Raw genomic sequence first — 12,541 nt, 5'->3', positions numbered from 1 at the left:
TCGTGCGAATCAACAGGGAAATGCCAGACACGCACGAATACACAAATTTATAAAGAAATCCATCTCCACGTAAATATCCGTAAAAAGTATATTTTTATATCGTTATATACATATCGAGCGAAAGCAAAAAAACAAGAAAAAAATTAAAAGCATCTCTCGAAAGCCAGCGCCAAATTGCAGAGATCCTCGTTACTCAGATGTCGGATTATCCTCTCGGAGCAGGGATCGGGCAGGGTGACGTCGTACACGTAGCTCAGCTGCTGCTTCGTAGCCTCGAGCAGTATCGACCTGATCAGGCCCTTGACGAACTGCTTGATGATCATGGCGTTGTAGAGGACGAAGTCGGCGCGACAGTTGTCGCGTATCGCCGCGCGAAATCGCTCGTTCTTTATTCGGACGGCGACCTCGTTGACGTTGAGAAAGAGCAGATCGTAGAACGAGGCGTAGCGATCGATCATGCGTAGCTTGAGTTTGGCCACCTCGAGGCGGCAGCGCTCCGTGAAGGATCGTTCCTCGGCGGCGTTCTCGCCGCCGCCGCTGCTCTTGCGCGCGTCGATGATGGCCTCGCACTCGAGGAACTGTCGCTTGACGCCCGCCTCGACGTGCAAACCCGCCACCTCCAGTTTCCTGATGTGCTCGAGCATCAGGCCGATCTTCTCGCGATTGCTCAACACCGATCGCTCGCTCAGATAGAACGCCACGTTCATCGCGTTCACGTCGCCGAAATCCAGCAGATGCCTCAACTCGCTCAGGCTGCAGTTCTCGATGTGCCTGATGCTCGACTCCACGGCCATGTAACGCAGCATCAGCAGCTCGTTGCTGCGATTCGCCCCGAGCTCCGATTTTCTGGCCAGCATCAGGGCGATGATGTCGAGGAACGCCTCCATCTCGCGCACGTCGAAGTTGCCGCTCGGGTCGCGCTTCGGCATGCGATAGTGAAAGAAGCAGACCCCCGCGACGTTGGCGCCGTGATCCAGCAGCATCTTCACGGTGTGGCGCAGATAGGCGGACACGGCCATCTGCAGGGCGCTGAGACCGGCGGAGTTTCGCGCGTCCTTGTCGGCGCCGTACTTGAGCAGAGTGTCGACGAGCTCGGCTTTCTCCTCGTCGGGCAGGTCCCGCTCTCTCGACGAGTAATTATTGTTGTTGCAGCCGTTGATTTTGTTGTTTTTATTGCTGCTGCCGCTCTGATGATGATGATTGAAGAGGCGCCTGCCGTCGATCAGCAGATGCAGCAGCGTGTCCTTGCCGCTGGCCGTGGCGTACCCGACGTTGGCATCGGCGTTGATGAGGCAGAAGAATTTTTCCCTCTGTATGTCGCGGAACACCGCCTGCACCTCGCGCCAAAAGTCCTCGTTGTAGCTCGCGACCCTCGTAGCCACTATGCCCCTGAGCAATCGCATATCGCACTTGAACACGTGAAACAGGGGTGGCGTGTCGTTGACGTCCAGCGCCTCGACGTCCGCGTGAAAACGCAGCAGCAGCCGGACTATGTCGACCTGGCCGTACTCCTGCTTCACCAGTCGCAACACGTCCTGGGGGCTCTCGATCTCGGCCTCGCGCACCGCGTCGCAGAGCCTGCGCGAATTGAAGCGACAGGCCATGTGCAGCGGCACGCGCTGAAAACGATCGCGCGCGTTGACGTTGGCGCCGTACTTGAGCAGCAGCTCCGCGACCTCGAGATTCTCGTACTTGCAGGCCAGATGCAGCGGCCGATAGAACACGTAGTCGCGGCCGTAGAAGCTCTTCTCGAGGAAGGTGTTGGCGTTGACGCCGTTCTCGAGATAGGCGTGAGCCACGCGCCAATTGTTGCGCACGCAGGCGATGTGAAAGTGCGAGAGGCCGTAGCCGGTGAAGGGGTTGCAGCGACCGTCGCGACAGCGCGCCAGGAGGAGATCGACCATCTCCTGGTTGCGCATCTCGAAGGCCAGATGGACGGGCGTCTGCTTCTGGAAGTTGGTGGCGTTGACGTCGGCGCCGAAGTTCAGGAGGAGGCGGACGAGCTCGAGGTCCTGATTGAAGACCGCGACGTGGAGGGGACTGTCGGAGACTCGGTCGAGCTCCTTGTCGTTGACGCGGCAGCCCTCCTTGAGGAGCCAGGTGATGGTGCCGCGATCGCGATGGAGGCAGGCGTCCTTGAGCGCCTCGTAGTGAGACTCGTGGCTGCGAAGCTGTTGTTGGGCTTGCTGTTGTTGTTGTCGAGTGCTGGGCATGATTCGACGATGATAGCCGTAGGCCGACGGGGGCGAGTTGCCGTTCATGATCGCGGTGGTGATTCAATGCATGCGTGTGCGTGTGCGAAGGCTGAGTTTTGTTATACAGCAGAAGCGTGAGAAGCTGCAAAAATAATTTTGAGGCAGACGTGATTGCAAGCGAGAATTAACGATGACCATATAGATTGGACTGGACACAGTTGTACAAAAGTTGACGAGACTTTTTGACTTGACGTCGATGAATGAACAAGAAAGTAATAATAGGATACTTATACCAGTGATTGACTGCTTTCGACCAGTAAAATGACCACGTTTGGATTTTTTTCCTTGTTAAATTATGATCGAACATGGAAAACAAGATGCATCGTTCACTAAAGAATTGAATAACGTACATAAAAATATATTTTTAATTGTTTTTCATATGATATTTTCCAAAATGGTCATTCACTGGTACCCGGTCATTGATTGGTCCGACTACGCTAAAAACAAACAAGACATTGGCATAGCAGAGAAATGCATCCTCAAAGAGCACAATGAAGAAATATAAACTGACGTTTAATCGTGTTAGTTTGTATAATTTCATGCGAGCGCATTTCATATTGTAAACAAAAAACAAGTTTATAGACTGTAGACATCAATCGGTGCGTATCGTATTCTATCGAACTCTGTGGTCGCAACGTACACGCGTGTCCACATAATATATAACGAGCTTTGTTTCTAGCCACCGATCGATTTTGTACTACGTGCGCGCACAACGAGACATGTTGTAACAATGCGCCGATTGCGCTTATACGAGTATGTATACGAGACCATTGCACGAGCGGCGATGTGATCGCGGAACCGCGAATTCCACGCTGCGCAAAAAGTATACAGTGCAACCTGTTGTGTGTATATAAAGTTAGGTATATACCGATAAATCGGCTCGACCAGCCGATTATACCGCGTGTACACGTGTATTTTTTTTTTTTTTTTTTTTTAATTCGCAAGGATTCGGGTCAAGCGATACGATACAGAGCAGCATGAGCGACGTCGGCTCGTGTACATAATAGCAAATAGATATATCGTGCATAGTCTCGATAAGTACGACTAAGCGTTCGGAGATATTATGTTTATAGGCTTATTTTTCAATGCATAGCAGGTGTACCGTATAATTATTATTATATCGTCGAATATATATTTTTCGTTTCGCAGTGAGCGCGCGCGTGTGCGAGTATATAATTGATAAAACGATATAGTACTATGTGCAAAAATAGACGCGGGATTCGATCGATGGATGTGGCCGTGCGCGCGTTGCATTATATCGATTTCGAAGCTATATCCGTTTGTATCTTGTATCGACGAGCCGAAACCGTCTTCGCGAAATATTTTTTTTTTTTATAAAAATATAAAAAACTGAATCTGGCTGCACGAATATTACGATACGCCTCGATGTTCTTGGCTCGGGTGTAACAACGCGAAGAAAATCGGCTGGTTACACAATGACTGTTTTTTTTTGCTTCTTCCATACGTTTCGCGTGCTCCGCTCGTTAAAAAAAAAAAACGCCGACGTATAAGAGTGCGATCATTTACGTAGACGAGTAATACGGGTCCGGTGGTTAGTTCAACGGTGCATGGTATACAGAGAAACGAGCGGGAAAAGGCCACGCACGCAGGCACGCATATACAAGACGGATCGTCGTCTTGGCTTAAATAGCGCAACGGCCGACAGCGACGACGTTATTGACAAATATCTATTCGACTATATATAAAGCGTGCGACGTATAAAATAAACACACGGACAAGGTGATGCGTGCGCGACTATTCACGCAGGGGGGAGTGATACACAAGGTCGAGAAATCAAAAAAAAAAAAAGTTAAAAAGAAAAAGAATAAAAATTTTATATCGTTCATGTACTCAGGCTTACACAAGTAACGCCTTGCTGGACGACGACCACGATGTCTATGCGATTCGCCTGCGCTGCACTGCGTGTGTGTTGGTAAAAAGTAAAAAAAAAAAAATAGAGAGTAGATAACGAGCTTTGATAATGCGTCTTCAAGTCAGTGTGTGCATGGTTTGCTACGCGCGCACTTTACACGTTATACACATTCGCGCACACTCACGAAACACTGCGAGACGGAGAAAACGGGCGCGCGCGGGTCGGTTCCGATCGGTACGCACGAGCGCGAAAAGAAAGAAAAGAGAAAAGCGCGCCTGACCGTCTCTGCCTCGGCCTGTCTGCCTACGCACTGCGCACATGCCGATTATAAAAGTATAAAATAAACTTTTTTTCAACGCGTTAGTACACGCGCAGGTGGTGCGTATACACATGCCACACGTCGACGTGCGTGTCGTCGTCGTCGTCGTCGTTGTCGTCAAAGCTCGCCGCGCGTGTATACATGAGAGAGCTTGATTAAGATCGCATAGCCACTAGACAGCGCAGCGCCAAAGCTTATGCATATATTATACCTGTCGATTATGATTGCATCAAACTCACCCTTCACCTGCTAGATATTATTAGTGTTTATGAAAAGTATATACGGGTTGTTTTAACGTATTTTTTTTTATTTATTTATTTATGCTACGCTCATCTAATGCTTACGAAATTTTTAGAAACAATACTCGTAAACTAATTTGAAAAAATAAACAGATAACAACTTGTCATGGAAGAGTTCCAGTGGGTTCAAAATGATATTGATTGAGTTTTTAAACATTTCTACGTGCGGTGATCCGATACCGAAGGCACTAAAAAAATGTTTTCTTTTTTACTTGTCATGAAAATATTAACGCTGTATTATACCGAATTATTTAGACAATCCTTGCATGGATTTGGTTACGACGGTACTCGAAAAGGTCGGCTTTGTAAAGCAGTCTCGAAATTAAAGATTTTAGTGTAAATGCAGAGAATGCGTATGGCAGCGACCATTCATACAAAAGCAAAAGACATGGCGCATACAAAAAATTTCCATTCATCTTTACCGTAGATGCGGATTTCTGTCCGTAATTTTTTTTGGTTTTAATAAAATACAATACCACTCAGACAGCTACCCATCCATCCCTTCGGGTGTGAAACCCGAAGGTGAACGATCATCGTCGGCAGGCCGAGTCTCCGCAATGGGAGACTCGAGGCCGCCAGCCTCACGCTCAGAATGGGCAGCCACGTCTCATCCTCGTGGCTGCATCGACTCCTACTTTGGGTAGAGAGTCTGTGAAGATACACTACAGAAATGATCCTGTGAAGTATGATCTTGTCTAGACGCTCGAACGCCTCCGCTACTTGTACTCTTTTTTTGATTACTCGCTTGTGGGCTCGTAAAAAATTGATCGAAGTCATCTAGCGTTGAGATCGTGAACTATCGAGCACACGGGAGTCGCGTAGATTTTTGACACTAATGCGCAAGTCGATCAATGTCTTTTAATGGATGTGCTGTATCACTGAATATATACATCGCGCATAGTGGCGGGCTTAGTTCGCTCATCAATTCTAATATAAGTAAATCGTTTGCACATACATTTACTCAAGAACATTCAATTTAAACAATTATTGGCGGAATAGTTGATAAAAGAAAAATAAACAATTCCAATTCACTGACAAAAAGCTTCCTCCTAATCATAAGATATATATTCATACAAATAGAAAATCACTAATTTCTTACAAAAAGAAAATTTTAAATCTGACCTTCAGAAGAGAAAATCAAATGTTTAATCGAAATGAAAACATATTTCGGAATGAATATAACAATTTTGTATTATAATATATAATTCATATTGTATAGGAATAAATTGATTCAATATAGCAAGGAATTTTTTTTGAAGTACTCAATTTTGTAAGGCGAAAAAATCTCCGAATAAATCGTTGACAAGTTGGTATTTCAAACTGATTCAAATATAGTATTGACAATGTACATAAACAGATAAATTGATAATTCAATTGTAATCAATATTATTATGAACGATTTTGATATAATACCTCGACACACTAATTATGTTTATAGCAAGAATAAATTAGTTTGAATGTTGTCTTTCCCAATTGAATAAGTCATAGAAGTAAAAGATCAATTTCACTTATTTAGTTTTCCTGGAATAAATGAAAGGATCCATCGTTTAATTTGGGCACCAAAATGAATAAAAGTGAGGAGAAATCCGAGGAAGTTGTATCCAAACATAAATTGAGTAAACACGACATTGTTATTCCAGACGAAAAAAGACACGTTCACAATGCTCAGAAAAATTATGCTTGCGACAAGTGCGAAAAGAAATTCGAGTTCCGAAGTCATTTGAGTAGGCACCAAATATCAGTACACAAACGCCGCGAAGATTTAAAATGTGACAAGTGCAAAAAAAAATTTGTGAAAAAATCTAGTTTATTTACGCACCAAAAATTGGTACACAAAGATCGCAAAGATTACTCATGCAATAAGTGCGAGAGGAAATTTGAAAACAAATCTACTTTACTTAAGCATAAAAAAATATTCCATGAAGTTTTCAAAGATTACTTATGCGAAAGGTGCGCCAAGAGATTTGGAAATAAACAGAGTTTACTCCTGCACATAAAAGCAGTTCACGATAGTCACAAAGATTTTGCAGTCAGAGTCCTGAAAGATTACTTATGTGACGAGTGTGGAAAGAAATTTGTACAAAAATCGCATTTACTTTTCCACCAAAAGACAGTTCATGAAGGTCGAAAAGACTACAAATGCGACAAATGCGAGAAGAAATTCGGACAAAAACAGCATTTGTACAAACACCAAAGAGCTGTCCACGAAGGTCGCAAAGACTACACATGCGACAAATGCGATAAGAAATTTGGGGATCAAAGTGCTTTGAACAGACACATAACAACAGTTCATGAAGGTCGCAAAGATTATGCATGCGACAAGTGCGAGAAGAAATTTTCACAAAAATCAAATTTGGTCACCCACCAAAAGATGGTGCACGAAAGTCGTAAAGATTACGCATGCGACTATTGCGAGTACAATTGCGTAAGTAAATCAGAGTTGTTAAGGCATCAAAAGATAATTCACGAAGGACGGAAAGATTTTGCATGCAATAATTGCGAAAAGAAGTTTGGACTAAAAGGAGATTTGGTCCGACACCAAAAAACCGTCCATGAAGGTCGGAAAGAGTTCGCATGCGACAAATGCGAAAATCAGTTTGGGCTTAAACAGCATCTGCTCACCCACCAAAAGACGATACACGAAGGACGCCAAGATTACACATGCGATATTTGCGAGAAGAAATTTAAACAAAAAGGAAGTTTGCTCACCCACCGAAAGACGGTACATGAAGGTCGGAAAGATTATGCATGCGACAAGTGCGAGAAGAAATTTGGAATAAAATCAAATTTGATTCAACACCAAAAGAAAATGCACAAAGGACGTTAAGATTACCCATGCCACAAGTGCGAGAGGAAATAGTTGTTGAGGAGTGTTGAGGAAGCAGATTTGTTAAGGCACCAAAGGATAATTCACGAAATTCTGAAAGATTTTGCATGAAATAATTGCGAAAAGAAGTTTGGTCAGACACCAAAACTTAGTCCATGAATGTCGCAAAGATTATGCACGTGACCAGTGTGAGAAGAAATGTGGTCATCGATCCAATTTAATCAAACACCAAAAAATAGTACATGAACTTGGTAAAGATAACGAACGTAACAAGTGTGAAAATGAATATGACATTCCATCGAATTTGAATCGATACAGAAAAAAGTTCTTAAAATTCGCCGGACTACCTTTTGTACAATTCTGAAAGTTAATAAAGATTACGTAAATGATAAAAGTGATAAAATTTTTACATAAAAACGTAATTTTATTTACCACATTTGCTTGCTCACAAGGAAAAATTTTGTGCGTGTTCTTTTATTTATTCAATTTTTACAATGCCTCATATTCCCGACTTTTTTTTTTAAACTGTTTGCATGTTGCTTGTATTTATTTTTCGTTTATATTTTTTTGTGTATTTCTTTTATAACTATTTTTATAAATTTTTATTTATTATTGCTTGATTTTATTGATACCGAGATGCAAAAGTGCCTAATCTTTACATAAAACAACTATAAAAAAAATTTTTTTTGTAAAAATAATCTTTTGAACCGATTTTTTGCTCCTACCTTGCTGGTAACCTGGTACTCGACGTGCTTCAGAAATATTCCCTTCTTCTCGGGCACGAGATTGATCTCGAGCGTGTCCAAGTCACAGATCTCCGAGTAGGACAGGTTGAGATTCGTCGGGTCGGAGCTCCTCTGCAGTCGTTGCGCCAGCGCCACGACGTCCTGAAGATCGCCCAGCGTCGGCACCGGCAATTCTGCAATAACGACAAAAATAATTCAAATACGTCGTGTGCGAACACGATCTCGCATTTGGATATATTACGATCGATTTTACGCGATGGAAAAAAAATTCACCTTGAGATTCCGTGTTCTCCAGCAGCTTGTCGCTGGGCTGCTTGCCCTGCTGGGCCATGGCCACCAGCGCCAGCGCCTTGTACAGGACGCTCCTCGTCACGCAGCCCGTCTTGTTGTCCACCAAGTTCCATATCTGTGTCGTGCACGAAAAGTAATCGTTCGATTAAAATCTCCATGCGATTATTATATTATAAATGTTGTACCGATCGATCTTAAATTCGAATTGTTTTGCTCGCACGCAGCGCGAGATGTGAATCGGTATGAAGTATTACATATGCAAGACGTCGGAGCCTCGGTCGGAGATATGATAAAATTCACACGTATAACAATAAATATATAATATTGACGCTCGATTCTCTCTCTCTCTCTCTTTCTCGCCGCCGCTGCCTCGCGAGTGTAAGCGAAAATCGTATCAGTCGCAGATAAGTAGCGGTGTCAAGAGGTTGTGTGCCAATGTGGCAACCGATTTTGCTTACAAATATTTGCAGTGTTTTCGTGTGCTGTTCACCCGCGCGCGCGTGTGTGTGTGCGTGCGCGCCTGTATAGTCGAGAATCATCGTAATCGTACAAAATGTGGGAATTTTTGGAGAGTAAAACCTTCTGGCTGATCCTGACGATCGTCGGCCTGACCTACATCTATCTGCGCCACTTCGTGTTCAATTATTGGACCCTGCACGGAGTGCCGCACGAGCAGCCCTCGCTGCTGCTCGGCAACCTGACGTGGGACTTTATCACGGCCAAGATCTCTCTGGGTAAACATTTTTTTTTTTTTCAATGTATGTAAAAGTACATTTTTTTTAATCGTCGTCGAATCACAAATGAAGGAAACTGGCTGAAGCAGAGCTACGACAAATTTCGCAACTATCCGTTCCACGGCCTGTACGTGTTCGGCCGGCCCGTGCTGATGATCAACGATCCGGCCCTCATACGCACCGTCCTCGTCCAGGAGTTCTCGCGCTTCTGCGATCGGGGCTGGCTCAGCAACATGGAGAAGATCGACCCGATGACGGCCAATCTGTTTCTTCAGCCGGAGCACAAGTGGCGCCGATTGAGGCAGAAGTTCTCGCCGACCTTCACGCCCAACAAGATGCGCCAGTTCCATCCGCTGATGGCGGAGATCGGCCAGCAGATGGTCGAGGCCTGCGACGAGGAGCTGCTCAGATCCGGCCGATCGGTGCTCGAGGTGAAGGACATCGTGGGCCGCTACACGACCGACATCATATCCTCGGTCGTCTACGGCTTCAACTGCAACAGCCTCAAGGACCCGGATCACGCGTTTCGCCGGTTAGGCGAGCGAGCCTTCGAGTTCGGCCGCTTCAATCAGCTGCTGGGCATATTCCTGCCGGAGCTGCCGGGCCTCGTGGCGCTGCCGTTCTATCACAGGGAGGTGCGTGACTTCTTCGCCAAGCTCTTCAAGGACATGGTCGAGCGTCGTCGCGAGGCCCCGGTCGACAGGAAGGACTTCATGAATCTGCTGATCGAGCTGATGGATCGCGGCTCGGTGAAGGCCGACGACGCAGCGGCGGAGGAGGAGAGCGAGGAGCAGAGCGCCAAGAGGACGACGGGTAATGATATATATGGATTTGATTCAATTTGAACGAGTATTTTATACGTTATGTAATCTGGTAGAAATTTTTATGTTTAATATTAGGGCATACCCATGGAGATTGTTGAACGTTAAAAAAGCACTCGACTTATACAATTATTTTAACTTTGCCACTTGCAGATTTTTTAATAAAGGTACACTCGCCATCTATCGGTAGAGGCTCAAAGTGGTTTTGATCGTATTTAAAACCGATTGAAAACTGATCTAAATTTTATGAAGTAATAGTCCAGTCAAATTAGTTTTGAACGTGAAAAAATTCGCGACCGGCGTTTCTCACTGGGATTCGTTAGGGTTCGATAGTAGGAATGAAGTAATAACAAATGCCACAGTTGAGTCGATTGGAAGTTCTACAATTGGGCCCTTTGAAATTAGGAAAATCGGATTTTCGGCTACAGATTGAAAACCCTACGTTTTATGAAAAAAAGTTTCAAACAAAAGTTGTAGGTCCTTGCAAGACCTTCAATTTGACATATATAACATTGGAAATCGGTTCATTTGTTTATTAAAAACGCATCAATTGTCAATAACAATAAAAGGGACTTACAGACATCGCAAGAATACCTAGGTGGGCTCAAATCAAAGATAATTACTTCTAATTTTGTAAAATAACATATTTTTATCATAGATTACAAAATTAGAAGTAATTATCTTTGATTTGAGTTCATCTAGGTATTCTTGCGATGTCTGTAAGTCCCTTTTATTGTTATTGACAATTGAGGCGTTTTTAATAAACAAATGAACCGATTTTCAATGTTATATATGTCAAATTGAAGGTCTTGCAAGGACCTACAACTTTTGTTTGAAACTTTTTTTCATAAAACGTAGGGTTTTCAATCTGTAGCCGAAAAACCGATTTTCCTAATCTCAAAGGGCTCAATTGTTGAAATTCCAATCGACTCAACTGTGGCATTTGTTATTACTTCATTCCTACCATCGAACCCTAACGAATCCCGGTGAGAAACGCCAGTTGCAATTTTTTTTACTTTTAACATAGAGTCAGATCTAATTGGACTGGACTATAAAGAAATTACCAAAAATAAACCAGTCAATGCTTAAAATTTACACTATACGATCATTAAGTCCTTATCAATATTGAACATTTCTCATCTGGGATTGTATCTAAAAAAATAAATCGACTTCGTAGACGATCAAGATCTGCTGAGTATGAGCGAGGCGGCCGCGCAAGCCTTCGTCTTCTTCCTGGCCGGCTTCGAGACGTCCGCGTCCACGGCCACCTGGGCTCTGCTGGAGCTCGCCATGAATCAGGACATTCAGCACAGGCTTCAGCGGGAGATCGACCAGGTCGCCGACGGTCCGGAAGGCTTCACCTTCGAGAAGATCGAGTCGATGGAGTATCTGGACATGGTGTTGTCGGGTAAGCGATCCGTACGCGCGCGCAAAAAGAAAATTGATATATTTATACATATCCGTTGAAATGCATTGTGCAGAAACGTTCAGAAAATATTCGGCGGTGGCCTTTCTCAACCGGCTCTGCGTCGAGGAGTACCGGATACCGGGCACGAGCTACACCGTGCCCAGGGGCATGCGCCTGGTGATATCGAGCCACGGCGTGCACCACGACCCGGACATCTATCCGCGACCCCACGAGTTCGATCCCGAGCGCTGGAGGCGCGAGAACGTCGCGGCCTGGTGCAGCACGGCGCAGCTGCAGTTCGGCGCGGGCCCGCGTAACTGCATCGGCAAGCGCTTCGGCCTGCTGCAGGCCAAGCAGGCGCTCGTCAGTCTGCTGGGCCACTTCGAGTTTCGCGTGAGCGACGAGACGAGGCTGCCCTGCGCGATGGAGACCGAGACCATGGTGCAGACACCCAAGCACGGCGTGCTGCTGCGCGCGGAAAGACGAAGAAAGCGAACCGACGATGATTAAAGACTCTTGGCCTTTGTGCGGGGGCGAGTCATTCTGCCGAGAGATTATAAATTTGTACAGTTTTATAACCGAGTCGTATCGCACTCCTGTCTACAGGATGAAACAAAGAATAAAAAAGTTTTTCACCCCGTAACACCGCCTGAGAGATTGATTTATCTTTTTAAGACGAAAAATAAGTAAGCGAAAAAATCAAGGATATTTAGAGTTTCACTCGACTCGAGTCGAGAAAAATTCGACTACCCAACAACATTCTTGTGTTTGCGCTTTTTTAACGTATTCAAGTTTTCGATTGCACTGTAGTATAATTTTTATCTCATGATTATATTTTTGATGTATGTTTTGATCTCCACTTGGTAGACGTCGTTTCAGAGTGTGCCCTCGGGTTTTGTTTTTTCGTATAAGGCATTCTACTTCGAAATTAAAAATTGAATTGATTGCAAAGGTTATAATAAAAATGG

The 12,541-nt window shown here is 44.7% G+C and overlaps 2 protein-coding genes and 1 non-coding gene across 3 annotated transcripts; 1 reads left to right on the top strand and 2 right to left on the bottom strand.

Annotated features, from left to right (window-relative positions):
- Window positions 1–143: 143 nt before the first annotated feature.
- LOC106653870 (putative ankyrin repeat protein RF_0381) lies at window positions 144–4,650 on the bottom strand. Its single transcript, XM_014373469.2, has 2 exons — window positions 4,117–4,650; window positions 144–2,337 (listed from the first exon to the last, which is right to left on the bottom strand). Exon 2 carries the CDS (start codon window positions 2,259–2,261, stop codon window positions 144–146), a length of 2,118 nt encoding a protein of 705 aa, XP_014228955.1. The 5' UTR covers window positions 2,262–2,337; window positions 4,117–4,650.
- Window positions 4,651–5,220: 570 nt separating this feature from the next.
- On the bottom strand, window positions 5,221–5,439 carry LOC111693951. The gene has a single exon (XR_002763535.1). It is a non-coding gene; the product is annotated as a small nucleolar RNA U3 (small nucleolar RNA).
- A 3,657-nt stretch (window positions 5,440–9,096) lies between these two features.
- Window positions 9,097–12,531, top strand: LOC111693949 (cytochrome P450 6a2-like). The gene is made up of 4 exons (XM_023460218.1): window positions 9,097–9,344; window positions 9,417–10,157; window positions 11,343–11,573; window positions 11,647–12,531. Exons 1-4 carry the CDS (start codon window positions 9,164–9,166, stop codon window positions 12,081–12,083), a joined length of 1,590 nt encoding a protein of 529 aa, XP_023315986.1. The 5' UTR covers window positions 9,097–9,163; the 3' UTR covers window positions 12,084–12,531.
- The last annotated feature ends 10 nt before the right edge of the window (window positions 12,532–12,541 follow it).

Source organism: Trichogramma pretiosum, unplaced genomic scaffold, assembly GCF_000599845.2.
Source record: "Trichogramma pretiosum strain Unisexual culture from Peru unplaced genomic scaffold, Tpre_2.0 scaffold156, whole genome shotgun sequence".
Lineage (NCBI taxonomy): Eukaryota > Metazoa > Arthropoda > Insecta > Hymenoptera > Trichogrammatidae > Trichogramma > Trichogramma pretiosum.
The sequence above is the reverse complement of the archived record's forward strand: the minus strand, read 5'-3'. Positions and strand labels throughout refer to the sequence as shown.

What these genes read in the sequence shown, in the direction of transcription:
- LOC106653870 (XM_014373469.2), bottom strand. Translation starts at nt 2,261, where the DNA reads ATGAACGGCAACTCGCCCCCGTCGGCCTACGGCTATCATCGTCGAATC.
- LOC111693949 (XM_023460218.1), top strand. Translation starts at nt 9,164, where the DNA reads ATGTGGGAATTTTTGGAGAGTAAAACCTTCTGGCTGATCCTGACGATC. An exon ending in CACGGCCAAGATCTCTCTGG is followed by an intron (nt 9,345 to 9,416) that starts GTAAACATTTTT and finishes TCACAAATGAAG; the next exon opens with GAAACTGGCTGAAGCAGAGC. An exon ending in TCTGGACATGGTGTTGTCGG is followed by an intron (nt 11,574 to 11,646) that starts GTAAGCGATCCG and finishes TGCATTGTGCAG; the next exon opens with AAACGTTCAGAAAATATTCG.